We start from the raw sequence: 16354 nt of genomic DNA, 5'->3' as shown, positions 1-16354 counted from the left end.
CTTTCTTAATATATAATTGATAAGGTTGTTTTCTCCAGTGTGTTTGATTTTAGACATACATAGAAATTATAAAAATATGAAATGGAAGAAATTATATACCCCTGGTTGAAAGGATAATATAGTTATGTCCTTTATAGGCACATTTACTTGATCAAATTTCCATCTTTCTTTGTTACAGAAAGAGTGAATTTTTGTTAACCACAAGTCTGTTACACCTGAGTCTCTGTTTCTATTGTTTTTCACTATTGAAATCAGGCTATTAATCACAGTAAATAGAACAGTGATTTTGTAGGGATTTTATGAATTTCTTGATGTGTCTGTCATAGCTTCAGTTACCAGTGATGATACAAAAAATTTGAAAACACTTAAAAGCTAATAAATGTCACCTGAAATGTGTTACTACACTATACTGCTGGATTCCAAACATTCATAGGAAATAAAGGATGACAAGGTACTTCACTATAATGAGATCAGTTTGTTATAAACTACTGAGGTTTCACTGATTATAAAATTCAGACTTTATAAAAATTCCTAAAATGGAGAGTTTATGAACCCTGCAATCAGACCCTCATAAAAGATTAACTATTGTGGGGCGCCTGGGTGGCTCAGTGGGTTAAGCCGCTGCTTTCGGCTCAGGTCATGATCTCAGGGTCCTGGGATCAAGTCCCACATCGGGCTCTCTGCTCAGCAGGGAGCCTGCTTCCTCCTCTCTCTCTCTCTCTATGCCTGCCTCTCTGCCTACTTGTGATCTCTCTCTGTCAAATAAATAAATAAAATCTTTAAAAAAAAAAAGATTAACTATTGTGAATCCTTCGGTACCCATTCCTCCAATTTTAAAAAGCTTTTTCTGTACATGCCTTATCTATTATTTTAGTCTGGAGGCAGGTGGCACTGGTGCCCCTCCCTCAGCCTGTGGAACAAACTCCTATCATAGTTTCTGTGCCCTCCTCCCATCCTGTGCAGAATATATAAGAATTAAAGTTAGAGTTCATTTTTACTAACCAGCTGCAAAAGTTGAACCAACTACCCGCCCCACCACCCCGCCGCGAACATTTTCCCCCTCCTTTCTGTAAAGCTGTCCAAAAAAGCATTTCTGTGTTACTTAGATAGCGTTTGAAATTTATAAAGATCTCAGGGCCAGGCTGTTGGAATCTTGGCTACTGCTAGGGAGCCAGGAATGTGGAATCAAGTGAGATTAGCTCTCCCCCGCCCCCGCCACCCCCATGGTGAGAGCATGGCCCTAAAGCATGATTCCTGTGCTGTGCTGTCTAGTGTTTATCCCCCTGCATGACCACTGGGTGACCATCCTAAGGAGAACTGGGGACTTTGCTCTCCCGGGCAAAACAGCAGCAGCAGGACACATACTCCTGCGGGTTCTAGTCCTCCATTTTTGCTTGCTGGTTTATCTTTTCCTTTTCCCAGGAGGGCTCAGTAGCATTAAAATAATGTAAAACCCCAATTCTTTTTCAAGAAAGAACACATGGGGGCACCTGGTTGGCTCAGTCGGTTAAGCCTCCAGCTCTTGGTTTCCCCTCAGGTCCTGGTCTCCTGGGTTGTGAGATCAAGGCCTGCGTCAGGCTCTGTGCTCAGTGGAAGTCTGTTTGGATATTCCCTCCCTCTGCCCTTCCCCTCCTTGCTCTCACGCACTTTCTCTGTCTCTGAAATAAATATATAAATCTTAAAAAAAACTATATGGGCACACACACATTCATGCACAAATATTCAATAACGGGTCTTTGCCTTGGGGCTGGGGTAGAAAGGCGTGCAGTGAACAATGTCAGGTGATCACTGAATAAGATGGGCGGGACGGCGAGCATATCTAGTGGGGGTCTGGAGTGCTTTGCACCCCCCTCCAGGCACAGAGTTTCTTTTCTTTTCTTTTCTTTTTTTGGTTTAACGTCTACAAATTTTTATTTTTTAATAAAAATTGTATGTTTTTAAGGTGTATGACATGATGTTTTGATATACATATATGTATACATATGCATAGTGAAATGAATACTCTGGTCAAGCTATTTAACATGCCTTCTATCATAGTTACCTTTTTTTTTTTTAAGATGAAAGCACCAATAATCTCTCTTAGTAAGTCTCCAGGACTCAGTATTGTTAGCCATGGCCATCATGGTCTACATTACTCTCTAGACTTACTCATTCTGCATAACTGCGACTTTGTACCCTGTAACCAGCATCTCTCCATCTCCACCCCACCTCTTCCGGTAGCCACACTTCTACTGTCTGCTTCTATGCATTTGACTCTTTTAGATTCCAGATTGTCAGTGAGATTGTGCAGGTTTTGTTTGGCTTATTTCACATAGTATAATGTAGTATAATGTCCTCTGCATTCATCCATGTTATTACAGGTGGCAGGGTCTCCTTTTTCAAAGCCGAATAATATTCCATTCATATAGGTATCACAATTTCTTTACTTCCTCATCCCTTGACGCTTAGGTTGTTTCCATGTCTTGGCTCTTGTGACTAATGCTCCAGTGAACACGAACGTGCAGGTATCTGTTTGAGATACTGGCTTCATTTCCTTTGGGTATATACCCAGAAGAGGGATTGCTGGGTCATAAGGTAGAGTTTCTTGAGCATAAATGCTAAGGTAGTGCTCCTCATTTGATGAGAATGGCCATGACTGGTGGTGATAAGAGACACCTCTCTAGGAGGTGAGTGGGTGATCATTCCGAGGATGTGGACTCAGCCAGGTCACTCAAGGGTGGCAGGTGGTCGTTGCCCACTATCATTGGCTTCTGGTGGCTCCTCCCCCACATCCTTCCTCAAGTTTTGGAGCCCCCAGCTCATTGAGTGAACCATTAGGAGCTGGAGGCCCAAGAGCTGCTGCTTACCAGTTTTTTGCGAATGACCCAGAAATGGCTGGTTGTCAGGTGTGCTATCCTTTACTTGGTCCTTACCTATATGAGCTCCAAGTGTATAGGTGGGACCCCAGGGATAAAAACATTGTGTTCTAGAATAATTGTATCCTTTCAATCAAGGCAGTAAGACAAGAAGAGAAACATGAAATTATTACGAGTCTAGTTGATAACATTTGTTTTGTCTCCTATGGCTCTAGTTCCATCTTTGGAGATATGTCTGTTTAGAGTTTAAAACCAGTAAACAGCACTTAGGTTATTTTGTGTGTTACTAACATACATTGCCCTAGCGTCTATCCATGGCCCACGTGAAGAGCCCTGCGCCTCTTGGCAGACACTCTCTAGGTCCAATTTCATTTCTAGAGGTGTCTCCTGTTCTACCCTCTATTGGTTTTCTGAACCTTATTCTCAGGCTTCCCTGGTTCTCCGTGCTGCTCCCTCTCCTGCCATTCCCCTTTGCCCAGGGCTCTACCTGCGGCACAAGGGTGTAAGAGCAGCTGTCTTCAGGGATCTTAAACAGGCCAGCTTCAGTCAGTCGTCGCTGATAAAATCCAAAGTCAGAGAGGTGAGTGGTGTTGAAACAAGAAAGGAATTTATTTCAGTGAGGCCAACACCCAGAAGACAGTGGACTAGAGACTATCTCCAAAGTGCCGAAAATGCTTCCAGGTTTATGTAAGGGCAATGTGGGGCAAAGGTAAGTGCAGGTAGTCAGTGGAGGTCAAGTCCATCGTTGTCTTGGAGTCAGTCACGTGTGGTTCCTACTGACTCAGGGCAGTCCTTACTAATCGAGGGAGGGGGTAGGTTTGGTTCCCACCAGGGGACGTTTTGCACACAGGGTCTTTTGCCCGAGTTAAAGGAGAAGCTGCAAAGGGAGATTTCAGCATTTAGAAAGTGCAGACTGAGAGGTGCCTACTGGCTCAGTCGTTAGAGCAGGTGACTCTTTAATCTCACGGTTGTAGTTCAAGCCGCATGTTGGGTGTAGAGATTACTTAAAAATAAAATCTTAAAAATTTTTCAGAAAGTGCAGACTGAGATAAAAATGGAGGTAGTTAATCTTTCATATACCCCCTTGCGGTCTGGACTAAGACTCAGCTCTGTGGTGGTCTTGGGACATGGCTCCATTGCTCTCCTGGGTCTGTCCTCCTTTTGGAGGGTTCCATGTCCTCTTTTCCTTGGTTTGCTCTGCCATGTTCTTGAACTACATGCTCAAGTAACTTTCAAAAAAGCCCATGTTGGGCTTTAACCCACTGAGCCACCCAGGTGCCCCAGTCTTAAGTGTTCTGAACTTCCAGGGTGGTGTGGCTGCCTGTAGATGCCTCATTCCTAGTTGGGCATTTTTGTAGCTTGCAACCTTCAGCTGTAGGGATGTAATCTGGTTTGTATTTCTTTGAAAATTTACTCTCGGGGCACCTGGGTGGCTCCATCGTTAAGCATCTGCCCTTAGGCTCAGGTCATGAACCCAAGGCCCTGGGATCGAGCCCCGCATTGGGCTCCCTGCACAGCAGGAAGCCTGCTTCTCCCTCTCCCACTGCTTATGTTCCTGCTCTTGCTGTCTCTCGTTCTCTGTCAAATAAATAAAATCTTTAATAAAAAAAAGAAAATTTACTCTCATTCTTTCTCCTTTCTGAATTAGCAATGAAGCTGTTTAAGTGACCCTGTTTGTCTCTTTTATTTTCTTGTTCATTTTATTCCTTTTGATTTGATTGTTTTTACGTTTGTCATTTCTAAGTAGCTCTTTCTTGTTCTTTGATTATCTCCTTTTCATGGAACCTTTTTTTCTTTTAATGTAGTAGCTGATTAAGTTGATTCAACCATACTTAATAACAGGTGTATTTTTGTTTTTAAGATTTTTTGTTGCCTGAAGGGTCATTTTTTTCCTTTCTTGCTTGTGTCAATCTCACCTTTTATGCTGCAGGCCTTCCTCAAATGACTAGTGGTTATTGGTTATACAGTCAAGTAGAAGAGCAAGGCGATTGAAATGCTAATAAGAATTTTTTGTGCATAGATGGGGCTTACTGGCCAGTAGGTTCTACCTCAGGGTGAGCTGAAAGGGAACTGACTTTATACAGAGGGTGCCTATACCTGAGGCCATTTCGGGGAAAACTCTGCTCTTGGGTACAACACTCACATGTACACACACACTGGCTGTCTTGGTTCTCAGCAGAAAATTTATGGCATTTCTTTAGAGATACTTCTTTTTTTTTTTTTTTTTTTTTTTTTTAGAGTAGGCTCTGTACCCAGCATGGAGCCTAATGCAGGACTTAAACTCACCCTGAGATCAAGACCTGAGCTGAGCTCAAGAGTCAGATGCTTAACTGACTGAGCCCCTGGAGCGCCCCTCTTTAGAAATACTTCTCCCCCTTTGTAAAAGTTTGGCTGGACAGACTGCCTAGCCACAGATAGTTTTGCACCAAGATGGCACGGAGGAAGGAGAGAATCACCCCTAGGCTCTGCACAGGGCTTGCATTTGTGTCCGTCCGTAGCCCCCACATCCCCCCGCCTCCCTCCCTCTTGATCCTTGGCTGCCCTCGCCGCCCACAGTACCTGCCAGCTCTGGGCTGCCGAGGACCTGCTGCTTCGTCCTTGGGACGTCATAGCTGTGTGTCCTCTTGCTTCTGTCCACTCTGTTTTCTGTAAGTTGGATGACACTTCTTCTTTCCCAGTGGCCCCTCCACCCATTTCCTCTTCACTGCAGGTTTATTACCTGTTTTTTATTCTTTTACTGTTATTTTCATGGAGTATTAGAAAGGAGAGGAGAGCAAGGCTTGTGTTGAGTCCTTAAATAGGAAATCAGTTTACTATAAAAAAACATAAACCTTGGAGACCAAAGTGCCATGTGCTTCTTTTCAGAACGTTCTTTATTTTTGCTCCCTTAGAAGTGGTGGTTCTCTTGCAAACATTGTGCTGATGAAAGAAACCAGTCACAAAGGACTACATACTGTATAACTGCATTTATATATGCATTATATAACTGCGTTTATATATTTGTGTATATGTGGAGTGTCCAGAATAGGCATCTCTGTAGACACAGAAAGTAGATTAGTGGTTCTCTAGGGATTGGGGTCATGGGGGAATAGGTGGGGTGACTGCTAGTAGATACAGCATTTCTTTTGAGGGGTGATGAAAATATTCTAGAATTGATTGTAGTGATGGTTTGCATACCTCTGTGAATACATCAGAATGCATGTACACTGTAAATGGGTGACTTGTGTGAATTATATCTCACCAAAGCTATGGGGATGTGATGGTTCTTTTTGGTGTGTATGACATTATGAGGCACATTCTCTGCTAATCTAGGGTCAAAGAAAAGAAGTCTTATTCAGTGTTAGGTGTCCAGGGCAAACGGAGATGGTAAGGGTCATGAATCATCTCTTGACATCTACAAGCTTTTATTCTATAGGCTCAAAAATAAAGAAGCTGGTATATCCGCCTGGATTCATGGGACTTGCTGCTTCTCTTTATTACCCACAACAAGCCATCGTATTTGTCCAGGTAAGTTAGACGCAGTAAGCTGGGGTGTCCCTTTTTCTTGCTTGTGTATGTTTGGGTTTACTGCTTAATATTTTTTATTTTGCAGCTTTTATTGCACCTGACTAGAATTTGTTTGCACATAAAATGAACTGCCACATATTTAAGTGCTTTTCTCCACCACGTGCCTCAGTTCTGGCCTTCCTTCCGATCATGTCAGTATTCAGAGAATGCACACTAAGTTGAATATTAGTCCAAAGAATCGAGATACCTTTTGTGGGGGCGTATTTACATGCAAGTCTAGAGACTCACACTCCACAGCTGCCAGTTACCGGTCATTCTCCATTTGGGTGCATGTGATCACAACCGGTCTTCCTTGGAGTTGCACGCATAGGCCTGGGCTGTGGCCCTCTGCACCTTCTCCCCGGGCCTGGTGTCAGCCTCACTTTACTTGCTGGGGGCTTCAAGGCGTGCAGTCCCGTCTGCCGGGCGTGCCCCTCTCAGGGCTCTCAGTTGGCTGCTCCTTTCTTTCCCTTCAGACCTCAACTTGTTGGCATCCTGTCAAGTGGGAGAACTGAGTTGGCAGGCAAGATGGGTAACGCTGTGTTTCAGTCTGCTCAGGGTTCCCTCACAAAATACCGCAGATGGAGTGGCTTGAACAACAGAGATTTATTTCCATGCTCTTCCGGAGGCTGGAAGTCCACATCACGGTGCTGGAAGGGTTGGTTTCTCCTAGGACCTCTCTCCTTGTCTTGCAGATGGCCACCTTCTCATGGTGCGTGGACATCCCTCGTGTCTCACCCTTGTCTTCTAATGACACCGGTCGTTTTGGATTAGAGCCCCACTCTCATTACCTCATTTAACCTCGGTCACTCCTTTAAAGGCTCTGTCTCCAAATAGAGTCACGCTGTGGGTTAGGACTTCAGCATGTGAATTTTGAGAGACACAATTCAGTCCCTAACAGCTAGACCAGCTGTTTATAAAGCGTGGTCCCTAGACCAGCAACATCAGGATCCCCTGGCTTGTTAGAAATGCACGTTCTCAGGCCCCAAGCCAGACTGACTGACTCAACATTCTGAAGATGAGGGCCAGTGATCTGGGTTTTAGCAAGCTCCCCGGGGGGTTTGAGGGTCCTTGATGTTTGAGCACCTCTGAGAGAGGCTAGACTTCCTCAGGGCAGTGGGGAACTCTAGACATCAAGTGCCTTGGAAACCTGGCAAGAACAAAGCAGGCTCGAGGTTTTGAAGTCCTGGACAGCATCTGGAGACAGGGACCTGCCCAGTTCCTGGAGGTACTCTGTCACGCTGAGACTTGGTCCCAGAGGCGTAGCCGTGCCGTCATTAGAGTTGGGCGCTTAGGGCTCTGAGCCAAGCCGTTCTGACCCTGAGCTCCCTGGAGTGCTCCTGACGGGATTGAGGCTGGATTCCTGGATTGCACTGTAGTCATAGGTGGGCGCCCAGTGGCCGCAGCTGTGAGAAACGGGTGGCTTTGGTAGCAGATGCCGGGAAGGTCTTTATCACATGGGCTTGACACTGTTTAATGCAGTCCTGGAGGCAGAGAGTTAATGTCCCCATGCCTGCTTCAGCCCCGGCTCAGGAACAGTGAATCACGTCTGCCTGCCCTGGCTCATCAGCACCATTATCCATCATCTCGGCGTGTTGTGGTTCCACCAGTAAAGGGATGGGGGTGGAGGGTGGGCTGGGCTGCTGCCCCGGAAGCACATGTGGCTGCCCCCTGAGTAGAGGTCTTTTTATTTATAGGCCACAGCATATGTTGCAAAAGAGCTTTTGTATTCACAGCCAAGATCGTAGGAAGCAAATATGAGTTGTATTCTAATTTATTTTTCAAGTCAGTGGGAAGGAGTGTTTTGTCTTTTATTTGGTACTTAGAGTAAGCCAGAACAAAACAATTAACTTCATTTTCACTAGACCTAAAACATTAGCGATCTGTTTGGGATGATGAGGAAGTTCTGGACATGGATAATGGTGATGGTTTCATAACACTGTGAATGCATGTATGCCACTGAATTGCACACCTAAAAATGGATAAAATGGTAAATTGTATGTATATTTGGCTACAATAAATTGAAAGGGATTTTCTGTTACTGTTTTAGTGCCATTTAGTTCCTGTGTCAACAGTTTTAATTTTTTTTTTTTTATGAATACCCTGACCTTGGACCAGCCACATAATTGCTCGCATTGTTTTTTGTTCAGTAGTGTTTGGAGAGAAGTACTGTAAGAAAATGCTTAAAGTGATGGCAAATGTTCTTTTCCTCTCGGAAATGTAAAGTACCAAGAATAGTGTCATATATGTGGTAAATGCTCGATATGTCTACCAGTGGGTCTGAGAATCATATATTTTAAGAACGGTTAGAGCAACCGGAAGAAAATAACTACTAGTACTGTGACCTTAGTTGGACTGGTCACTTGGCTACTGAGTATTTCCTTACAATCTTTGCCTACTTACTGCACAGGTTGTTATTTAGAATAGGGATAATTCATGTGAAAGTGCTTTGTAAACTAAAGTGCTCCACGTAGATAAATTATTATAAAAATTAGAAAGAATAGAAACTGCTTTCAGAACCTCACAGTAGAAATTCCGTGTGGAAGAGTAATCAACATAGTTTGTCACATGTGGGACTGATGCATGCGAATTACTGGAAACTTTTTTTTTTTTTTTAAAGAAAACTCAATACTTAATGCCTTCAACTTAAGAGTAAGGAAAATAACGATTCGGGGTGACGCCTGAATCCTCATTGCTAATGTGAGACGGATTTTTGAGCAGGTAAAGGTTGCTCCTAAGGTGACCCGCCTACTTTGCGGGATGCCTGGGTGCTGCGATCTGCCCGTCCCCTTTTTAATACTGAAAAAGCAGATAGATCCGAGTGAGTTGGTTTTAAGTAAACAAAACAAAACAAAACAACAACAACAAAAACACCCAAAAAACTCAATACTTAAAAATTCAACAGTTAATGTCAGCTAGTGAAAAGTGGACCAGGGCATTTAAAAAAATTTTTTTTTTAACTTTTTCAGTTTGAGTGTAGTTGCCGCACAATGTCACATTAGCTTCAGGTGTGCAACATAGTGATTGAACAAGTTTATACATTATGCTGTGCTCACACAAGTGTAGCTCCCTTCTGTCACCGTGCAGTGCCTTCACAGTATTATATGAAGGTGTGAGCGTCTTGGCCCCAGAGTGTTCTCTGACCCTGGCGCCTACCTCTCAGGGTGTTGTGGAAAGGATATTGGATCAAGAGGCAAAATCCCTATAGAAACGTGAAGACTTGTATGTTTGGGGGGACCTGGGAAAACTAAGACCATTTCATTAGGTTCACCTATTTTTTTTAAACTAGGCCCCTGAAATGAGTGAGTGATTTTCGTGTGCCTTGTTGGTTGGCTATGACGTGTTAGATGTGATAGGCAGAAGCCTTCTTTCTGTGTCTCGTTTTCAGGAATTTCACCTGTCAGTGGTTGACGTCCTTCATTCTTTTCCCTTATTCACCTGTAATTTATGGCGAATTATTTCAAACACTGACTGCATGACCAAACTGTGTTTTCTTTATAATGCTGCGACTCTCACTATCTTTGTATTTGCTTACGTTGCCTGGCCTTAATGTATATACCCCAGGGCTTCTGGGGTCATTGTATGCTTAACCACAGTTCTTTTGGATGCAGGAAAAAGGAAAGTGGAATATTCTTATTCTTACCAGTCATGTATGGAATAGTAATGGATCTTTTATATTTTGTTTCAAGGTCAGTGGGGAGAAATTATATGACTGGGGTTTACGAGGATACATAGTCATAGAAGATTTGTGGAAGGAGAACTTTCAAAAGGTGAGAAAGATCTTTTTCATTATTTTCCTTTTGGTTTAAATATATGGTCTCTTTAGGGTTTTGTAAGATTCTTGATAACTCTGTTGCCTGATCCTGCTTTTTCTGTTTGTTTTCATTACGACTCTAGCTCAGATTCTCTATTGGTGGCCTTTATTGGAGGAGCAAGAGAACCTCTGTGTATTGGGTTATTACCAGTAAGGCTAAAAAGTGGTGACCATGAAATGCATTCCACTGCACTCGTAGATCATCATTTTCTCTCTCTTGTATTTATAATGTGTTCAAAGTGTAGCATATTTTCTGAAAGTTTTATCAAAACTTGATTCTTAGGGAACATACTGTGTTCCCAGGCAAAAACAAAAACAAAAAAAACAAAAAACAAAACAAAACACCACCACCACCAAAAAAAAAGCACACACACACACAAAACTAAGCAAGGCTCCTCCTCTTGCTGTTATACTTATTATGGGCTCTCTCCTTTACTTTAGCATGACCGGATTCCCTGGCTTCCTTGGCCCCGTTAAGGGCGTGAGCCATGGTCTAAGGGGGCAATCAGCCACCAGCCACAGCCCATATTCTCTGTTATGTCTGGTGGATGAGCAGCAGAGGGAGAAGGCTGTGTAATTGTAAGAGGATGTCCTCTTTCATCTCTTCTTGCAGCCCCATAGCTGAATGAATGTTGCCTGTTCGCTAGAACATTCTTTCCTCTGATAAGGAAGAATGAGTATAGAAGAAAGTATCATGTCTCCTCCAAGCCCTCCGAGGCACTGCTCGATAAGGAAGAATTAGGGTTCTTACATTAACATACCTTCTACATTGTAGATGGAAGGAGTTGATTTTGAGTTCTGTTATCTCAAGTCAAAATACTCTTTAAAAATACAAAGAACTGTGTCACAATTGAAATCCAGTTTTGAACTGGAATTTGGATGTAACATTATAGAATCAGTTGTAAACCATCCTCATTACTTACAGAAATAGTCTTCCAGTGAAATCTTAAGACTCATGTTTGTGTTAGTAGTAGCTAAAGGAATTAGTCTCTCTGGAGCCTGTTTAAGCTAGCTTTGAATAGGAAGTTCAGTGTTAATATCAAGTGCCCTTTGGCAATCTCCTTTAAAGAATAAACACCCCTAGTTTTGTTTCCATTCCTCTGACATTTTCTTTGGCAGCTTGCTTTCCTGTTTAAAGAATTCCTTAAGTCCACACTGAGTTTTATATGGGAAAGGAAATAGAATGTCAGGAAGGGGGGTGCCTGGGTGGCTCAGTGGGTTAAGCCTCTGCCTTCGGCTCAGGTCATGATCTCAGGGTCCTGGGATCGAGCCCCGCATCGGGCTCTCTGCTCAGCAGGGAGCCTGCTTCCCCCGCACCTCTGCCTACTTGTGATTTCTCTCTCTCTCTCTCTCTCTGTCAAAAATAAATAAAATCTTAAAAAAAAAAGAAAGAACATCAGGAAGGCTCTACAGAGCCCTAGAAAGAAACGTGGAAAATGAAACTCGTGCTCAGTTCCAAGTGCTCACTGTGGTGGTGGCAGGGACACATGTGCCCCAAAGCCAGTTGTGGGGAGATCTCCTGGGAGCCTCTGAGTGCTCACCGTGGTGTCCGTGGGTAGCTCAGTCCCACTGTGCACGAAAGCCGAGGAGGGGATCCCTCCAGAGCCTCTAGCTTGGAAATAGCTTTCTCTGCTCTGAGAATTCAGCCCAGGGGAGAAGCAGCGGGACTGTGTTTGGAATGCAGGTTAAACAGGCCAGCATTTTATGGTAATTTGAAAACGTTAGATATTAAAGCCGCTCACATTTATATGTGAGTCTTTGGGGAATGAGAGAGTAAAGATGTCCAATTAGCTTACAGTTGGCCTGGATTTTTTTTCTCTGGTCTTCTGTGCTCTTGTCCTCTTCGGAGTCATTGAGAATGTAATGTTCTTTCATTTATTTACCGTGAAAGTGTAATTTCTTCCTGACCATTGTGTGTTCTCACTAGAAAGTAATAAAATTGATGTTGACTACTTAAACATTTCGCACAAGTTTTAAATGAAGAGCAACAGGAGGCTTTAATCAAATATTGATAGATTTCAGAAATTATCTGATGGTGAAATGCCATTGTTTTTTATTGATTGCGCTTCCCCCTTCTTGTTGGCTTTTATGGATTTCAGTGGTTTTTATTTTGTTTCACGGATGAGAGCAAAGATTTAAGTTACCCTGGAACAGGAATCCTTTGGGACCCAGGAACTGTGTCTCTGAAGGGACCTGGGGGGATGCTTCATGATTGAGAGTTTTGTTTGTTTCTTAGCTTATTTGGAAATTGGTTTTCAAGTCAGGCTTGAAATTAGCAGTCTCAATTAGATGCAATCTAATTCATGGTTGTCCATAGTTACCACTGTAGTGATCTAACAAAGGTACATGTTTGTGGTTCTAAATGGTCAAAAGGAATCTGTGGACAGCGTATTTAAAACAGGGCCCTGAAATTTTCAGTGGTAGGAATGATGGCTCAGTTCTCAATGACATTATTTGTCATGGAGTTGTATTACTCTCAGAGACCCTAAATAAGTCTGTGGCATTTTTCTTCTCTGCCACATCCCTTTTTCCCTTTTAGAAATTGATACTAAATGTTTGCACTGAATGTTTGACCAGTAGTTTGGATGAGGTAGTCTTTCAGTTCTGTCGTTGCTTTTGGTCAGGTCAGAGAAATTTATCCGCTTCAGCTAAAATGAACTCTCTTTCAGAACTGTGAAGCAGTGATGGGTGTGTCCAGAAAATATTGTGAGCCTAGAGTTGTCCAATGTTTGTTTTTATTTTTCAGATAACCTGTTGGGTTTTAAACTCTGTCTACAGGGGCACCTGGCTGGCTCAGTCAGTGGAGCATGCAGCTCTTGATCTTGGGGTCGTGAGTTCAAGCCCCACATTGGGTGTCTACAGAGATTACTTTAAAAAAATAAAATCTTAAAAAAACCTTCTGTTTATAGACACACACACACAGACAGACAGAGTTTAAAATCCAACACTAGAGGGGCGCCTGGGTGGCTCAGGGGGTTAAAGCCTCTGCCTTCGGCTCAGGTCATGATCTTGGGGTCCTGGGATCGAGCCCCGCATTGGGCTCTCTGCTCAGCAGGGAACCTGCTTCCCCTTCTCTCTCTGCCTGCCTCTCTGCCTACTTGTGATCTCTATCTGATAAATAAATAAAACCTTAAAAAAATAAATAAAATAAAATCCAACACTATAACGACCACATATATACCAATCATCCACCCACTTTTAAAAGACAGGCAATTACCAATGCCTTCCAAGTTCTCCATGCCCAACCCCTCCTGCACCTGTCTCCCCAGAGGGCACTACGATCCAGAATTTAGTTTTTCATCTCCTTGTTCTTCTTCTAAAACATTGTAGCGGAACTTGCCTGTTTTTTATCTTTAAAATATATCAAATACACATACAAAGAGTTTATCTAAATGGAATCTTGCTATGTGTACTATTGTGTACCTTGTTTTGCCCCCTTAACATGTTTATGGGCTGAGTATGGCTACAGTCTATTCATTTTCACTGCTGTAGAATATTCCTTTGTGGGAAAATAACCATGTTGGTGACTAGTTGGGTGATTTTCCATTTATTGTTTCACACACAGCTGTGAGCATTTTTATACCTGTGTCAGGTTTATTAGGAGTTTCTCTAGGCCGGGATTCCTGTTCATAGGGTCTGCACTTCAGTTTTACTAGACGACGCCAAGTCATTTTACAAAGTGGTTGCTTCCAGTTTTGCCATCTGGTAGCTTTAAAATAGTTTTTCACTGTGGGGTGTGTGTTTGTGTGCATGCCTACGTGTGTGCGCATGCAAGTGCGATTTTACTTTATTCTCCAATTTTTATTTTGAAAAAATTTCAAAACTACAGAACAGTTGCAGAAATAATAATGACTATCTCCTTCACTTCGATTCACCAGTTAACATTTTGCCACATTGGCTTGGTCTCTTATTTTACACATGTGTGGGCACTCACACACATGTATTTTCTTTTCCTGAACTATGTGAGAATTAGTTGTGGGTATCATGGCACTTCCCACCCATACCTAATTCAGCGTGTATTTCCAAAGAATGCGGACATTCACTAATAGAATCGCAATACCATTATCACACTGGGGAAAGTTAACATTTCCTTGTTTCCGTAAGCCTTACCTCCTATGCAGTCTGTATTCGGGTTTCCCCAGCTGCCCCAATAATGTGCATTCCTTCAACAACTTTTTAATTTCTTTTTTTAGCTTAGTGAATTAGTGTAAGGCAAGCTCCCTTGTGACCATCATCTAAAGACAAAAAACAGAATTTTTCCAGCCTTCCTAGAATCCCCTCCATGTAGCCCACTCCAATTACAGTTCTCTCCCTCCATCCCAAAATATCTATTACCCTGACTTTTATAATAATAGCTTTCTTATTTTTCTTTATGGTTTTGTCACCTAAGTATTTATCCCTGTCACTTTAGTTTTGCCTCTTGTTATTTTTTTTTTAAGATTTTATTTACTTATTTGACAGACAGAGATCACAAGTAGGCAGAGGCAGGCAGAGAGAGAGGAGGAAGCAGGCTCCCCACTGAGCAGAGAGCCCGACGCGGGCCTCGATCCCAGGACCCTGAGATCATGACCTGAGCCGAAGGCAGTGGCTTAACCCACTGAGCCACCCAGGCGCCCCTGCCTCTTGTTATTTCTGACTTTATATGCCTTTTAAGTCTTTTTCCCTCTCCCCCCTTTTTAAGTCACTTTGAATCTACAGGTTCCCCTTCCATCTTTCTTATTTTCCTTACAATGTATCTGTTAACAGAACATGGCATGTGGGACCTAAAGAGTCTCCACTGGTTTGGGCCTTGCTGATGGCACACTTGACCATGTTGCTGTCTTCTCTGCATTTCCTGCAGATTGGCAGCTGGATTCAGATGATTGATTGATGAGGTTTGTGTTTGATCCTTTGGGCAAGGCTGTAGGTCTGCATAGGCACCTAAGTCTGGTTTTCACTTTGCCGTTTTGATATTAATGGGTATTGACGCCCAGTGCCTAGACCCATGGATTTATTGGGGGTTAGAAAATGGTTATATTCTACCTCTGTCATGTCATTTTTCACATATTAGCTGCAATAGTTTAATACTGGAACTACTTCTGCTCATCTACTGTTTAGTTACCCAGTTAGAGGAAAGACAGGATAAATGCTTTGTTTTTTCTCTTATGCATCCAGTTTTCAAAATAATGGATTGGTTCCCTCTCATCCTCAGAGGGTCACCAGTTTTTTAAATACAGTTATGAATTTGTAGATTTATACATATTTGGATTTGAATGTTTTATGATTCATAGTCCTTATTTCAATTCAAATTGTCCCACTTCAGCTAGTAGAAGTTGGCTTTGAGTCCTTTTGACATGACCCAAGTAGTCTGATGGTTTCCTCATTATCTGGCATGTCACAATGGCTTCAGAATTTCTCATTGTAGTTTTAATGTACATTTCCTTGATCACTAATGAGGTTGAGCATTTTCACGTGTTCATTGGTTTCTTCTTCTTGACACACCTACTACTCCTGTCTTTTGGCCATTTTTTGGTATGAGGAATGTGTTTCTTCCTTAGTGATTTACAGGGGTTCTTTTTTTTTTTTTTTCCTTTCTAGCTAATATTGTGGGTCACATGTTGGCAGATGCCTTCTCCCAGTTTGAGGGTTGTCTTTTCAGTTTGGGTGTCTTTTGACAATCAGAAGTTCTTAGTGTAGTTGATTTTATTGATTTTTTTCCATTATGGTTTTCACTCTGAGTCTAGGAGCTTAACAAAAGCCTGAAACTATTTACTGATTGTCCATTGTTGACCCGAAACCCTTTCGCAAGTATCAGCCAACGTCTGAGTATCCGAGATGGATGCCAGTTGTGGGCGTGGGGCCTCAGGGTCACAGATGGCTCTTTTGGAGTTGTCCTATAATTAGCCAGACACAGCAGTGTGTCTCAGTAAATGGCACGTTTAGTTTTCACTAGGTTTAAAAAAAAAAAAAGGTAAGAAGTTACTATGAAAGAATTGTAGAATGACCGTTAAAGGCCAACAAAAACTAAAAAGCAAAATCTTAATAATTCTTGAAAGGGCAGGAAAATCCACGAAGAAATATAAACCTGTTACTAACGCGAAAAGCGAGGAGAACTTCTGAAGCCGGGCTTTTAATAGTTGTGTTCAGGCCCCTGCTGGCT

General features: G+C 42.6%; 1 protein-coding gene and 1 non-coding gene across 6 annotated transcripts in view; both read left to right on the top strand.

The window, feature by feature from the left end:
- The window catches only part of APOO (apolipoprotein O), a 61047-nt gene that overhangs the window by 35707 nt on the left and 8986 nt on the right, over nt 1–16354 (top strand). For all 5 annotated transcript variants that reach the window (XM_004769164.3, XM_004769167.3, XM_004769168.3 and 2 more), the window contains 2 exons: nt 6271–6362; nt 10091–10171. In XM_004769164.3, coding sequence (XP_004769221.1) covers nt 6271–6362; nt 10091–10171 — 173 coding nt within the window. The remainder of the gene's footprint in view (nt 1–6270; nt 6363–10090; nt 10172–16354) is intronic.
- Nucleotides 9037–9186, top strand: LOC123394755. Its single transcript, XR_006609513.1, has one exon. It is a non-coding gene; the product is annotated as a U12 minor spliceosomal RNA (small nuclear RNA).

Source organism: Mustela putorius, unplaced genomic scaffold (genome assembly GCF_011764305.1).
Source record: "Mustela putorius furo isolate JIRA1106 unplaced genomic scaffold, ASM1176430v1.1 tig00003836_pilon_pilon_pilon, whole genome shotgun sequence".
In the NCBI taxonomy this organism is placed as follows: domain Eukaryota; kingdom Metazoa; phylum Chordata; class Mammalia; order Carnivora; family Mustelidae; genus Mustela; species Mustela putorius.
Note: the sequence above shows the minus strand (reverse complement) of the source record. Positions and strands in the feature narration are given on the sequence as shown.